Below are 17,165 nucleotides of genomic sequence, written 5' to 3'. Positions count from 1 at the left end.
GTTTTAATAATAATAATGGTTATATATTCACATAGAAAACAGATGTTTTACATTAGAATAATATTTCACTATTTTGACTGTATTTTTGATCAAATAAATGCAGCCTTAGTGAGCAAAAGACACTTATTTTAAATAATATTTATATAGTTTTCCATAAAACAAAGATTATTGGAACATTTTTACAAGAAAATACAGTTTTTTTTTTTTTTTTTTACTAGTTTTTAATAATTTACTGGACATTTATCCACCATCAAATTGTAAATCCTACACCAAATATTGGTAACACTTTAGAATAATTGTCATTGGTTAACATTAGTTAACTACATTAGTTAACATTAACTAATAATGAACTGCACTTATAAAGCGTTTATTAATCTTTGTTAATGTTAATATCAACATTTACTAATGCATTATTAAAATCTTGTTAACATTTGTTAATGCACCATGAACTAACATGAACAAACCATGAACAGCTGGATTTATATTAACTAACGTTAACAAAGATGAACAAATACAGTAACAAAATTAAATGTATTGCTCATGGTTAGTTCATGTTAGTTAATACATTAACTAATGTTAACTAATGACCATTATTCTAAAGTGTTACCCAAATATTTTTTGATGTTGCCTACCCTTTAATCAAAGCAGCCAAAGTGTCCAAAGCGAAGGAAGTGAGAACACAAAGGAGAGAACAATAATCCTTCACAAAAACATGTTCTAGAGTTCAGACATTAGCAGATGAACAGGTCAGGCGTTTCAGCACGAGAGTGTGTGAGGAACGAGCTGTTCTACCTATAATGACCTGTTGTGCTATTCCCATCATCATCTGTCTTTAGTGCTGTATGAAGGGAGTTCTTCCTTATATCAGCGTTTCGGAAATCCCTGAAACGCCTCCATTGTAGCCTGGAGTTTTCTTCCAGGAACAAACACGTCACAATATTCCTCGTTTTAATAATTCATATGCAGAATAAAGGGGCGGAGCCTGGTTGAATTTGTTAGTAGCTGTGTTAATTTTGACTGCAAATTTTGATTTGGTTTTTAGTTATAGTCTTTTGACTAAAATGCCATTTAGCTATATTCATATTTTAGTCACCTGAATTGTTTTTAGTTTTACTCGACTAATGAGTTTAGTTCAATTGTAATGCATTAATTGAGCATTTAAGCATTACATAACCGACGTCGAAACTGACAGACATAATTGTGTTTTTGACATTTCAAGCGCGAAAAGACACAAAAGAGCTCAATTCACTTTTTTTTGTTTGTTTTTTAAAAACATCTATATAGTTTTTTATAATTTTGTATTTCTGTTTTAGTTAGTATATCAGGTTAAGCTAAAGCTTCAAATAAGTTTATTTATTTAATTTCAAGTAATGAATATTTTTTTAATGGTTTTAGTGAACTATTATAACCCTGATACTTTTTGTACTTTATTGAATAATGTGTCAAATACTGTTCTTAGTCTTTCCTCCTGACTATGAATTAAATGGGAATTAAATTAAACACAGTTTATCATGTAACCAAAAACGTGTATATAATGCGTGACTTTTAATTATAAACCAGCTCAAAATACACCGGGACTCTTATTTTGAAATGCCTGCGGAGGCTCATCAAGTTCAGATGAGGGAGATAAAATATGCATCATTACAACCGTCTAAAACATATTACTATATAAACATTGTCATTATTCATCAGCATTAAGTCATAAACATTCCCTGTCATAAATGTGTGTTATTGATTGATTGAGCCTGTAGAAGCTCAACAGCTCCGTGTTTTCCCGCCGTTTGATCCGCACGTTACACCTCAAATGAGCATCAGTTCTGACTGGATCTCTTCCCTAATCGTCCCTCACTAATATTTTCGTCTCATTTTTATTCGTTCACGAAAATGACAGTACATTTTCCTCATAGTTTTTGTTATTCAAAACTGGTTTTTATTTAGTTATCGTCTCGTTTTCGTCAGTGAAAAAAGGTTGTTGATGAAAATTATGACGAAAATTATTCGTCAACGAAATTAACACTGGTTAGTAGTGTGTTGAAACTGGCAGTTTTGGTAGGGGGCGGGACATTTCCCAAACACACTCGAAACGCGTGACCAATCGCTCCAGCCGACCAATCAGAGCACACTGTGCTTTTCAGAAGGAGGGGCTTCATAGAGACAGGAACTAAACAGAGCGATACTGACAGACTGGGAAAAGACGAGCTGCAATGGAATATGGGGAAAATAATGTGTTTTGAACATTTAAGCATGAAAACCTGCTCTAGAAGAGACAAAATCAAAACTTTGAAAAGGGTAAAGCTTTACAAATTAATTATTATTTTCAAATGATTATTTTTATGCAACCAGTCAAAGAGTGCTGCGATCAGGAGGCAATGTCTTTAAACTGAAATAAATGAAATGGATAAGATTACCTGGTTTAAAAAAAAGTGTTTATGCTACAAATTATTACCGGTAAGTTCCTCTAATTCAATTTAGCTTTTTGGTTGAACGTAATTTCACTTGAAGTTTTCATAACTAAAAAAAAAAAATGATGCAAATAGTCCGTTCACTTATTTTGTTGAGCCAACACATTTTTTTAGAGTGTATTTTAGTATTATTCATATACTACTATAGTAAGCATTAATTTATATTTTCAGTTTTCATTTTAATTTTAGTTTAATTTGTAGTAAACTTTTGTCATTTTAACTAGTTATTTTAACTTTTTACAAATTATAGTACTTAATTTATTTCAGTTAGTACCTTGGCAACATTTCTAATTTTTATTTAATATTTATAATTTAATTTTATATTATTTCAATTAACAAAAACGATTTTAATAGGTACTTAGGCACCAATAACAACACTAACATCAAGAACATTTGCTTTACTCATACTAAAGAATATTGTTTAGTTTTTTTTAAGAAGAAAATTAATAATAATATTTAATTCATGGAGGTTAAAGAAAGTTTACATGTATAAGTTTTACACATACACAACCAGCAAAAACTAATGCAAATTCAAAATATCCAGTGATCTGGAGGCAATGTCTTTATAGATTAAACTTGTGAAAACCTGCTGTTGTGCTCCAACAAAGATGTTTATCTTCACATCTGGTTTTGACGACACGGAGCAAGGCCACTTCAGGAAGTCACAGACAATACGTGATGTCTTTTTATAGCGCAGAAGGTTGTTGGTGTGTGTGCGATGCTGGTGGGTATTTCCTACATTAAAACCCTTTGAAACCTACAAAGCCACACCAAAATCTTGCTTTTTTCCCCTAGGAAATATGAAAAACAAAAACCTTGGCCAATACTAAAGGAAAACGCTTGGACAGTAAGGAAATAAACAGCAGTTTGGGATCAGTAAAGTAATGTTTTTGAAATAAGTCTCTTCTGTTCAGGATTCTTTGATGAATAGGACATTCAAAAGAACAGCATTTACTTGAAATAGAATTATTTTGTAACATTATAAATGTCTTTACTGTCACTTTTGATCAACTTAATGCATCCTTGCTGAATAAAAGTATGTATGTATACGTGTGTGTGTGTGTGTGTGTGTGTGTGTGTGTGTGTGTATATATATATATATATATATATATATTTAGTTTATGTTTAAGTAAATATGTTATGTGCTTTTGTCATTTTTACTAGTTTTTTTTCTTCATATTTAGGTTTTTTTTTTTTTCTTAACCATTTTCCAGTTTAGTTTTAGCAATTAAAGTACTTCTTTATTTCAGCTAGTGCCAAGGCAACTATTTATTTTATTTTTTTAATTCATTTCAACTTGATTTCAATGAGCAAAATCAATTTTAAATGGTCTTATTTACCAATAACAACACTGGCATCAAGAACATTTGACTTTACTCATACTTTTTTGTAGTAATAAACTTCATCATTCACTCCCCAAACACTCAAACCATCTCAAATGAAAACGCTTGTGTTTTCTAGGAAATCTGATAAAGGAGGATTGCCTTTTTGGCCGTGACAATAAGAAAACTCTTGGACAGTAAAGAAATAAACAGCCTTTAGCGCAATCCCACAGTAATAAATTAGGAAACGCACAGAAATCTGCAGCAGTTTATGAATCTTCATGCGTGCGATCATCAGTGTTATAGTATTATTTTGCCACTATTATAGATTTCACTAATATTTTGATTTAGCTTTTATTTATTTTTATTTTCAGTTTCAATTTAATTTTAGTTTCATTAGTCATTTTGTTATGTGCTTTTGTGATTTTTTTAGTTAAATTTTGCCCTTTTTAGTTATATCTTAGTTTTTACACACCGAACAAAATTATAAACGCTTTTGTTTTTGCCCACTTTTTTCATGAGCTGAACTCAAAGATCGAAGACTTTTTCTATGTACACAAAAGGCCTATTTCTCTCAAATATTGTTCACAAATCTGTCTAAATCGGTGTTAGTGAGCACTTCTCCTTTGCCGAGATAATCCTCACAGGTGTGGCATATCAAGATGCTGATTAGACAACATGATTATTGCAGCAACTTTAATGCTTCAACTTAAACGCATTTCAGTTAATTTCCAAAACAACATCTCTAATTTTCATTTAGTTTAGGTTTTTCATATGATATTTTATTTCAGCCTTTTTTTTCAATAACAAAAATGTTTTTAGTTTTAGTTGCAACAACGTCGAACACAAAAGAAATTAGAGTCGCGTCCACCTGTTTTTACAAATAAACATCTGAGACATAAGGAAACCTATTGATATCCAACCTGGCTTTTGGCGGGAACATTTTCAGTGAATAATAACTTTAATAAAAACTCTCAGTATTTCCCTCACACAAAATACAAGTCAAACACGGCGCATGAAGACGCATTAAGTTTAAACACTATGATGTTTCGATCACTTTTTCTGTCAAATCCTGCATGTTTGGAAATCAACGAGATGAGTAAACAACACCAGAGCTTTCCTTTTAAGGTGAACTATCCCTTCTCTTTCTCCTAAAAGAATAAACAGGTTGAAGCTCTTCCCTTTTAAATCACACTGACTACTACATCCCAAACAATTATCACTGACTCCTGACATGAGACACTGGCGTTTAGCCTGTAAATCCAGACAGCGGTTCTCCATCAGAACGACCACCCACAGTCCTTTGATGCATTACTCGAGAGACAACGCAAATCCTCACAACCAGCAGAGTCAAACAACACACACACACACACACACACACATCTCATGACTGAAGCTTACTTATTAACACGACAGCACTAAACTGCCACACACGTTTCTACTTTCACTTCTAGACAACTGACATTGATGGACAGGTTAAGAACTAACCAGTCGAGTCTTGACGATAAAAGAGCATGCTAATTAGGACTGGGCGATATTCTGAATATTCACACACATTTGTGATCATATGACATAAAATATAAAGTATTTTTGTATCATTTTGTATCATTTTCACTCAATATTTTTATAATGACTTCTCAGATACATAAACTTCAAAAGCAAAAATGCAGATTAATTTCCATGAATCCATCAATGTTCACGAAGTCACTTTTCGTGTATTAATATATTTTAGTAAAATATATAGGCAAGTATGTCGGTTTATTGTTTTCATATACACTACTGTTTGGGGTTGGATTTTTTTAATTGACATCCTCACCAAGGCTGCATTTATTTGTTAATTTGTTTCACTTTCAACATTCAACACTTTTCCACGGAAGGCGGTTGGCCGAAAGTTTACTTGATAAAGTTTTAAATATGGATATTTTTCTTACACAAATACGTCGATTCGCTTCACTCCGGAGCCGCATTGAGCAGTTATATGACGGATAGATGCACTTTTTATGGACTTCAAAAACAGAGCCACTATTACTGCAATTCTAATGCTTGGATTAGCCTGGACTTTTGTAATATAACTCAGATTGTATTTGTCTGAAAGAAGAGGGTGTATACCCTTGAGGGTGAGTAAATGATGGGCAAATTTTCATTTTTGGGTGAACTATCCCTTTAAAGAAATACTAAAGCCCCGCCCCCCTCGTGACGTGATTGGTTACAAGGTAGTTTTGTGACGTAAGAAACACCGGCGATTTCAAATCACGTTTTTGAGTCTTTGGTTCACTGGAGATTTAAGGAGAAAATACTCAGCAATGGTGTTGACATGAATTTGCACATGGTTTGTCTTAAAGCATATTAAAAACACCACATATAAACAACATTAAAAGCTTGATATTTTATTAAAACTTTAATAGACAACCCAAGGCCATCGACTGAAACACGGAGCTGACATATGGAAAGATAATTTCCAGTGTCTTAATGTCATTTAAATACCAAATAATCAAGATCAAATGAATATGTTATGGATGAGAGCAGCAGCTCTGGGTGAAGCAGAACTCATTCATACGCAATGGTAAAGAGCTTCAGATGGCATTTTCTGGAAATGTCACACTTTGCCACAAAACCAGGTGTTTATGATTGTTAAAGGGTTAGTTCACCCAAAAATGAAAATTCTGTCATTAATTACTTACCCTCATGTCGTTTGACACCCGTAAGACTTTCGATATTTAAAAGATATTTTAGTTGAAATCTGATGGCTCTGAAAGGCCTCCATTGGCACAATGGCACTTTACACTCTCAAGACCCTTAAAAGGTACTAAAGACGTCGTTACAAAGTCCATCTCACTACAGTGGTTCTACAATAACTTTATGAATCGGCGAGAATAGTTTTTGTGCGCAAAAAAACCCTAAATAACGACTTACATAGTGATGACGATTTCAAAACAAGGCCTCATGAAGCTTCGAAGCGTTATGAATCAGTGAGTCGATTCAGCAGTTTGAATCGCCAAATTTCAGCAGTTTGGCGGTTTGACACACGATCCGAATCATGATTCGGCTCACTGATTCATAACGCTTCGAAGCTTCATGAGGCCGTGTTTTGAAATCGTCATCACTATGCAAGTCGTTATTTAGGGTTTTTTTGCGCACAAAAACTATTCTCGTCACTCCATAAAGTTATTTTAGAACCACTGTAGTGAGATGGACTTTGTAACGACGTCTTTAGTAGCTTTTAAGGGTCTTGAGAGTGAACTGTGCATTGTGCCAATGGAGGCCTTTCAGAGCCATCAGATTTCAACTAAAATATCTTCATTTCTGTTCCGAAGATGAACGGAGGTCTGACGGGTGTCGAACGACATGAGGGTAAGTAATAAATGACAGAATTTTCATTTTTGGGTGAACTAACCCTTTAAGAGTCATGAATGATGCTTCAGAAAGGCTGTCAATGAGGTGTACTTACTTTGCTTAATAACGTGAACACGCACAGGGTCAGAAATCCTCTCCGCGGCCTTGTACCATCGCCCACTCTCGTGCTGAACCCAGGCGCTCACTTTACACGAATAGAGCCCGGCGTCAGACATCTCCACGCCGTGAACTTTGATTTGGAAGTCCCACTTCCCCAAGCGCCTCACGTCCACAGCGTCAGACGTGTTGGTCAGCACGCCGGCGCGGCTCAGATGGGCCAGAGTACGGCTGCCGTTCAACAGCCACATCACCTCCAGGTCAACGGAGGCCGCGGCGTCAACAGAGACCGAACAGGTGAGGAGCAGCGGCTCTCCTGCGGATAATGTGCTGTCCTGCTGGACGAGAACCGCCAGGGAGTTCGCTGAGGATTTCAAAAGAGAGAGAGAAAATTATTCAGATCGCTTTCTGAGAGTTATGCGTGTTGAACATCATAGAAGTAAAATGTTACCATCTGTAAGTTTTGAATGTGGGAGAAAACCCATTCATTTGAAACCTTTTTGCTCTATTTTCAACTTCCGGGTTTAAATTCGTCATCATATCAACATCATAGGTTGTGACATTTTCTTGTAATATAGTCAGTGTTGGGCACGTTACTTTAAAAAAGTAATTAGTTATAGTACTTCTTACAAATAGTAACTGAGTTAGTAACTGAGTTACATCATTATAAAAGTAACTAATTACCAGGGAAAGTAACTATTGTGTTACTTTTTTTTCCTTCAAATGTTCAAATATGTCAAATAACTTGGATGCCCCCAATATTAGATATGTTAAATGAATGAATTGGACACTAAATAGAATAAATTACTATTGTAAAACATTGCACATTAATGTACACTATTGTAATGTTGCTGTGGGACAATGTGAGATACACCTATCAAATTCAATACATTATTGTAAATATTATCAGTAGGCCTACTATAGTGTAAATATAGTGTAAATATGATCAGTACTATACTACTCCTTTAGTAGTGGAGCTCACGTTATCTCCTGGGTTTTTAGCCACTCATTTTGTGTCGTTATGTGATGATGTGAGGCTTCATTAGATTAGAATGACTTGCCACCGGCGTGGAGAGACTCTTTCCTCCTGGGCATAAGTTGCACGTTACATAAACATTCTTACCTTTCACCTCAACGAGGGAAAAGTAGCGCCTATACTTCCAGTTTGCGACAGCTACCATTGATTTTGTTGGAATTGCCATCACTGACTGTGCATATGCGTGTGCGTCATAGGTGTGTGTGTGTGTGTGAGTGTGTGTGAACCATAGACTACATAGGTGTGAACTCAACCTATCAACCTCAACCTTGTCTCCCACTAGTGTTAATTTTGTCACCTATTTTTAATTTAGTCTTAGTCTTAGTCTTGTGCCAAATGTCCTTGTTAGTTTTAGTCATATTTAGTCATTCACATATCTTTTTTTGTTAGTCAAGTTTTAGTCGACTAAAAGTCTAGTCATTTTAGTCTAGTTTTAGTCAAAAGACAACTCAAGGTATCTTAGTCAAGTTTTAGTCGACCAAAAGTCTAGTCATTTTAGTCTAGCTTTAGTCAAAGGAAAACTCAATATATTTTGTGGCAAAATAAGTTACATAAAGTACATATAACCTGCATAACGTTTGTGCCACAACACCATAGCTAACTGGTTGATTTACAGCATAGATGCCTAAAATCAGAATTAGCTTATGAGACGATGGGCACAAATATTGATTTCGATCTTGATTCAGTATGAATTCATATGTATATAGCCTACTGTACATATAAGGAACAATACGTTTTTTTTACACATTTTTGGGGTTATATTATATTTGCTTACATTCTTTACTATTCACTATTATTAACATTTCAAAATTTCACAAATAAGTAAGCAGTTATGATCTGCAATACTTTTTTGAGCAACTAGACTACATGTATATTTATTAAAGAGCCATGCAGGCACCAGTGGGTGATGGCATTACAAGTGAATTTTTTTATTTTTCCAGCCACAAAATAGCTCTAATTTGCCTCTTTGCATTGGATTTCTCTATTTTAATCTTAATTAATACACTAATTGTAATATAAATAATTAAAATATTAGAAGAAAAATATTTTAAGTGGTCATTAATGGACCATAAGTATTGCACAAATAGTATTTAGTACCAAAAGATCTCCTCAAAATATTCAATAAATATTATTGAATTAAAATATAGGCTATTCATTTTTAATATAGTTAAGGTGCATGGTCACATTTGACCATCAATGAGTATAAGTGTGACTTAATTAGTAAGGAATACCTGAGGGCTAAATACAAGAAAAACATTAATATTAATGTTAACAATGTTGCATCTCTACCACTCTCCATAATAAAATGATACTGTAAATGTGGCTGACGCACACTATGCTGTACGGTTTACCAAAAATTGCTGCAAACACCTGTATAGTGAAGCTGTTGTGTAACTTACGCGGCTTAAGCCATTCAAATATACTGACACAGCGCTAGAGGTATTGAGCGCTCCGGGAACCACGTGACCGCGCGCGCCGCCGCGAGATGACAGGAGGAGTCTGAGAGACCTGTAACCTACTCCAACTCTCCGTTGACTTTGCATTGTGTGAGGCTGCCTCCTTGTCATTTCGGACTTATAACAAAAAACTGAACAATGTAAAAAAGCGGATATGTGACAAAGTGTACAGCAAACAAGCTAAACAAAACCCAGAAGCAAAAACCCAGACGTTTTTATAAGCTATTGACCCAAAAAACGAGCGTTTAAGGACAAAAAAGTGGATTCAGGCCATTGAAACAGAGCGCGCGGGTCATATTACACTGAGAACTACACACACTAGAGGGGAACGCAATCAGCGACAGTAAATATAATATATAAAACGGACATTTGGATATTTGACTTAACAGTGACAAAATGTTTACTGCACACATAGACATATTGAGGCATACTGAGTGTCAGGATCCCAAAATTTACCCATTTTTCCTGCTGAAGCTTCACTTCGTATTGCCTGTATCCACTTTTATCTTCTTAAACGCTCGTTTTTTGGGGTCGACAGCTTATAAAAACTTATTTCTGTGTTTTTTAGCTTGTTTGCTGTACACTTTGTCACATATCAGCTTTTAGACATTGTTCTGTTTTTTGTTATAAGTCCGAAATGACAAGGAGGCAGCCTCACACAATGCAAAGTCAATGGAGAGCGTTGGATTGTTTCCCCCCCGGTGTGGGCGTGGCCTAAATACGTTCTGTCTCTATAGTACGGCGATGACTCATCAGTGTCTCATAATTATTCATGAGACTGCGTGCCCTTATCCTATCACGACAGCATGCGCTTAATTATTCATGATTTTCCTCTGACTGGCGCTTCAATTCAAACAGTGAGATCGCATTCAGTAAAGTGAGAGATGCATGGATCAAAAAACGAGTGTTTGTTTTCGCTTTGTTAATGTTTCTGCGTTGCATAAGTTCTCTTCAATACATCCTGATGCTGCGTTCACACCAAACGCGAATAGAGCGTCTGGCGCGAGTGATTTCAATGTTAAGTCAATGGAAAGGCGCGTTTCGCACGGTGCGTAGGACGCGAATCTGCCTCATTCGCGCATCCAGTTCGAATTGGACGCGAATTGAGCGTCTTGCGCGATCCTCAATTCACACACGAATGGTGCTTTTGTGCATTCGCGCATTTGAAGCGAATTTGCGTCTGACGCCCGAGTTGATAAATTTGAACTTTGGCGTCAATTCGCGCCGCGTTAACCAATCAGGAGCCTGCACGCTGCGGTCACGTGGTAAAGTGACGTGATGAGAAATCCTGCATAATTTAAAAATACTACTATTGTGTCACAAAATGTAGTTTTAAGACTTTTTTAGTTGAGAATGTAGTTGTTTAAAGCTCAAATCTGTGGTTTATTTATAAAGAGAGTGCCTATTTAAAAAAAATTATCTAGTGTTTGTGGAGTTGTGAGATCCAGGCGATCACCGGGCAATCACCGCTCATAACCCCGGCGAGAGCAGCCTTTCCTCGGCCAGTCCTTCTGCCGTCTGCCGCTGGCTCTGATGTCCTGTAGAGGTTCGTCTTGTGTAGATCTAACGGCCGATCTTTGGTGTCATGAATCTATAATTTGTTGTCTGCAGAATAATCCTTACATATTTTAATTGAACCATTGAACAATCCTTAATCAATTATTAAATTAAAATATGTAAGGATTATTAAATTCAATTTGATGGAATTTTACTATTAATTGGAAATGTGTAAATCTTAAAAAAAGGCTTACATTTTTTGGAGTCTACTGAGTAATATTAATTAACTACATGTACTTACTATTCGTTACTATTATAAACTATTACACTATTACACTCTAAAAAATGCTGAGTTAAAAACGACCCAAGTTGGGTTGAAAATGGACAAACCCAGCCATTGGGTTGTTTTAAGCAAACCATTACCTGGGTTAAAACAATCCAATTGCTGGGTTTGTCCATTTTCAACCCAACTTGGGTCGTTTTTAACCCAGCATTTTTAGAGTGTAATATTAGTACTATTAGTTCTACTAGTTAAGGTTAGGGTTTGGTTTAGGGTTAGTTACTTGCTGAGTATGCATAATTAATGAATTTAACTAATTAACAAGCACATACATGTAGTAACGCATAACTACGTCACCTTAAAATAAAGTGTTACTGTATTTTTGTTACCTAAAGCCATTAAAAAAAATGTTGCCTTGGGAACTAACTGAAATAAAATATAAATACTTTTTTTTTTCTTTTTTTTTTTATATACTAAAACTTAAACCCATAAAATTAAAAGCCAATTTAAAATATATTCTAATGGTATACAAAAATATATTAAATATAACATAATATTAAAAATATTAAAAAAAATATAAATATAAAATTAGTTGAAAAATTATATTAAAATAACACGTATTTAACCTTTTTGGTAACACTTTACAATAAGGTTTCATTTGTTTACATTAGTTAATGTATTAACTACCATGAACTAACCATGAGCAATACATTTATTTATTAATATTAGTTAATAAAAATACAGCTGTTCAATGTTTGTTCATGTTCACAGTGCGTTAACTAACAAATACAACATTTGATTTTAATAATGTATTAGTAAATGTTGAAATTAACAATAAGATTAACAAATGCTGTAGAAGGATCATGTTATCTAATGAAACCGTATTAAAGTGTTGCCACTTTCTCTTCAGTTCAAAGAAATAAAAAAACTGGTCGATCACTTACAAAAAACACCATAAAACTAATATTCATTATGATATGATTGTCACTTGGGTTTGCAATAACATGAGTGAGTAAAGGGGTGAACTATTCCTCTAATTTCTCCAAGCAAACTCTCAGTGGGTTCTCTGGGGAACGATGTGATATTCAGCACAGGCCGCTTCGTGTTCTCTTAATATCTTTCAGTTACAATCTCAAACAACACGACGTCTCAGAGTTTGTGTAACGTCTGCTGGATGGTTCTCTAGTCGTCCTGACTTTAATTAAACTCTGCGGTAACATTGACAGTATATATGGTAACCAGGCAGGAATGGGAATTCAAACAAGTCTGCTTTGTGAGAAAGGCCTGAAGACATTAAACAAGATAAAACCGGACAAAAGAGCACATCTGCTCTTCTCAAGGGAGTAGATCCAAACTCTGATCCAAACTCTTCCGTTCTCCTTTTCCTCCAAACGCAACTTATGTATTAGTTTTAATCACACTTAAAGATCATCGGAGCAAATGATATAACAGTGATTTCATCATAAGAACCTTTATCCAATCAAATCGGATTATTTTATGGCATAATGAAATTGTTGGCAAAAACACAACAGAATTAAAGGAATTTTAAGAATGTCAGGATTTTCTGCAGATTAACTTTTTCTTTAAACCACAACACGATGGATTTAATAGACGTTTGTTTCTCAAGATTTGACAATACATAATTTCTACATAATTTAAATCATATAATTTATAATTTAATTGAATGCATAACTTAATTTACATAATAAAAAACAAAAACTAATATCATTTATAATTGAATTTTACTGAATGCACACTTAATTAAAAAACTAATATAATGTATAATTTATGTATAATGTAATTAATTACATTTACATTGTAAAAAACAAACTAATAATTTATCATTTAATTGAATTTATCATTTAATTTAGACAAATTAAAAAAACTAAAACCTACAAAAAATAATATAATGTATAATTTAATGTAATGCATAGTTTAATTTACATAATAAAACAAACTAATAATTTAGAATTTAATTCCATTGAATGCATCATTTAATTTAATTTAATTTAAAACATAATTTTAAAAACTAATAATTTATCTATCTATCCATCTGACTATCATCAATCTGTCTATCCATCCATCCGTCCGTCCGTCCATCCATCCATCCATCCATCCATCTCTCCATCCATCCATCCATCCATCTGTCTATCATCCATCCGTCCATCTATCCGTCTATCAATCATCCATTCTATCCGTCTGTCCATCCATTCATCTGTCCATCCATCTATCTATTCCTCCATCCATCAATCTGTTCATGGGCATCTATCAATAGGTCCATCAATCCATCTGTCTGTCTATCCATCCATCATCTGTCCATTCATCCATTATCAGTCCATCTGTCCATCCGTCCGTCCGTCCATCTATCCATCCTTCCATGGTTGGAACAGATGGATGGATGGATAGATGGATGGATGGATAAACAGACGGATACAAATGGATGAATTAAATATGGATGGTTGGACAGATGGATGAATGGAAGGATGGATAGATGGACAGATGGATGAATGGATAGACGAATGGATGGATGACAGATAGATGGAATAATTCAATTGAATGCATAACTTAATTTACATAATAAAAAACAAAAACGAATATAATTTATAATTGAATTTTACTGAATGCATACTTAAAAAATTTATATAAATGTATAATTTATGTATAATGTAATTAATGTACATAATAAAAACAAAATAATCATTTATCATTTAATTTCATTGAATTAATAATTTAATTTAGACAATTTAAAATATCTAAAAATAATTTAATTGAGTGCATAATGTAACTGATACAAAAAAATGATATAATGTATCATTTAATATAATGCATAGTTTAATTTACATAATAAAACAACTAATAATTTATAATTTCATTTCATTGTAAGCATAATTTAATTTACACAATTTAAAAAACAAACTAATATAATTTAGAATTTAATGTAATGCATAACTGGATGCATCATTTAATTTACATAATTTTAACAAACAAAAAACTACTTTAATGTAATGAATAATTTAATGTATAAAAATAAAAAAACAAATAATTTATTTAGAGTTTCATTTGGTTGAATGCATAATTTAACTAGTATAATTGATATTTTATCGTGATGCATAAGTCAATACATAATTTAAAAAAACGAATCATTTATCATTGAACGCATAATTTAATTTACACAATTAAAAAAAATAATACAAATTACAAAAATGTAAACAGAAAATATACAAATGAAGCTAATTCAAAATATTAATTGATACTATAATAGTATATAAATAATAGTCAAATATGAAAATCTAGATGTATGTGGTCTCAGATGTTTGACTTTAAATATGAGAAATTTAAATGAATGCATGGCTTTATTCTCTCGTGCTTCAGCCTATTTTGATGAGGAATGAACTAACCTGTGGGGGTGACAGTCACCTCCCCCATCTCCACGGTCTTTTCCTGAATCCGCTTCCAGACTCCCTGCTCTCTCGTCCACAGTCTGGCTGTGCACACGTACATCCCCTGATCTTCCGGCATCGCTCCAGAGAGCAGGAGACTGTGCGAGACGCCGTTTCCCATTTCCAGACGCATCCCTCCATCTGTGTAGCGCTGGGTGGAGTCCTCGCCCACCGTCACACCCAAATCTGGACCAAAGGTCAGCAGGTCCTCCAGCAGAGACGAGCCCTTCTTGACCGACCAGGTTAAAGACAGGTAAATTCCTTCGATGAAGTCGCGGGTGACGTTGCACAGGAGCCGAATGGATCCGCCCTCGGGAACCACAGGGTTGGGCGTATCGGGCGCCACAATAAGACTGTTCGGAACGACTGAAATAGAGGAATAAAGGGTGCATTAGTGTGTCTTTCCTCTTCTTAAAATCCAGTCAAATACTCATTCTAACTGGTTTGAACGACACTGTGTTTGCTTTAACACACCTTACTGATCAATGAACTACAGTAATCATCCAACCATTGAACTGAGCCTTGATATAGACACAGAACAGAACATTTCTGGAAAGATACAATGCTAGTCTGACACAATAAAAGCCGACTTTGTGTCTGCCAGGTCACCAGATGAACATCATTCACCAGTGACAGAACCAGATCAACCAGTTTAACCAATCGTGTGGCAACAGATCTGCGTGAAAACAAGACGCTAACTCTCTCTAAGGCTTTATCAGGGCTTCCTCAAGTGCTTTGGATAGCAGCGTCTGAATTCATTTCTTGCTCGATCACAATTAAAGACTGATTTTGAGCCCAAATTCACCCGCTTAGACAGGAAGAGACTGGCATGCACAATGATCAACACACACAATAACGTAGTGGAATCTATACTTGTGTTTGTATATCTAGTTCACTTGTTTAGTAAATGGACTAAACTCACCCGTCTCATCTTGAGGCAACACTTTCAAAACAGCATTTCTTTTTTCTCTCATAGTCATCCATTATAAGTGCACAGATAGATAGAGAGACAGACGGATGAATAGACAAACTGACGGATGGATAGATAGAGAGACAGACGGATGAATAGACAAACTGACGGATGGATAGATAGAGAGACAGACGGATGAATAGACAAACTGACGGATGGATAGATAGAGAGATAGACGGATGAATAGACAAACTGACGGATGGATAGATAGAGAGATAGACGGATGAATAGACAAACTGACGGATGGATAGATAGAGAGACAGACGGATGAATAGACAAACTGACGGATGGATAGATAGAGAGACAGACGGATGAATAGACAAACTGACGGATGGATAGATAGAGAGACAGATGGATGAATAGACAAACTGACGGATGGATAGACAGAGAGACAGACGGATGAATAGACAAACTGACGGATGGATAGACAGAGAGACAGACGGATGGATAGACAAACTGACGGACGGATAGACAGAGAGACAGACGGATGGATAGACAGAGAGACAGATGGACCGATAGACCGAGAGACAGACGGATGGATAGACAAACTGACGGACGGATAGACAGAGAGACAGACGGATGGATAGACAAACTGACGGACGGATAGACAGAGAGACAGACGGATGGATAGACAAACTGACGGACGGATAGACAGAGAGACAGACGGATGGATAGACAAACTGACGGACGGATAGACAGAGACAGACGGATGAATAGACAAACTGACTAACGGATAGACAAAGAGACAGACGGATGGATAGACAGAGAGACAGACGGATGGATAGACAGAGAGACAGACGGACGGATAGACAGAGAGACAGACGGATGGATAGACAGAGAGACAGACGGATGAATAGACAAACTGACTAACGGATAGACAAAGAGACAGACGGATGGATAGACAGAGAGACAGACGGATGGATAGACAGAGAGACAGACGGATGGATAGACAGAGAGACAGACGGATGGATAGACAGAGAGACAGACAGATGAATAGACAAACTGACGGACGGATAGACAGAGACAGACGGATGAATAGACGAACTGACTAACGGATAGACAGAGAGACAGACGGATGAATAGACAAACTGACGGACGGATAGACAGAGACAGACGGATGAATAGACGAACTGACTAACGGATAGAGAGACAGACGGATGAATAGACAAACTGACGGATGGATAGACAGAGAGACAGACGGATGAATAGACAAACTGACTAACGGATAGACAGAGACAGACGGATGAATAG

General features: G+C 35.3%; 1 protein-coding gene across 1 annotated transcript in view; it reads right to left on the bottom strand.

Moving 5' to 3' along the window:
- Positions 1-17,165, bottom strand: part of ptgfrnb (prostaglandin F2 receptor inhibitor b) — a gene marked incomplete at both ends in the record, with an annotated part of 76,426 nt that overhangs the window by 48,570 nt on the left and 10,691 nt on the right. Inside the window, 2 exons of the mRNA XM_079811934.1 lie at positions 7,233-7,598; positions 14,903-15,310. Of these exons, the coding sequence (XP_079668060.1) occupies positions 7,233-7,598; positions 14,903-15,310 (774 nt within the window). The remainder of the gene's footprint in view (positions 1-7,232; positions 7,599-14,902; positions 15,311-17,165) is intronic.

The sequence above is a fragment of the Gobio gobio genome, assembly GCF_949357685.1.
Source record: "Gobio gobio genome assembly, chromosome: 3".
Classification (NCBI taxonomy): Eukaryota; Metazoa; Chordata; class Actinopteri; order Cypriniformes; family Gobionidae; genus Gobio; species Gobio gobio.
The sequence above is the reverse complement of the archived record's forward strand: the minus strand, read 5'-3'. Positions and strand labels throughout refer to the sequence as shown.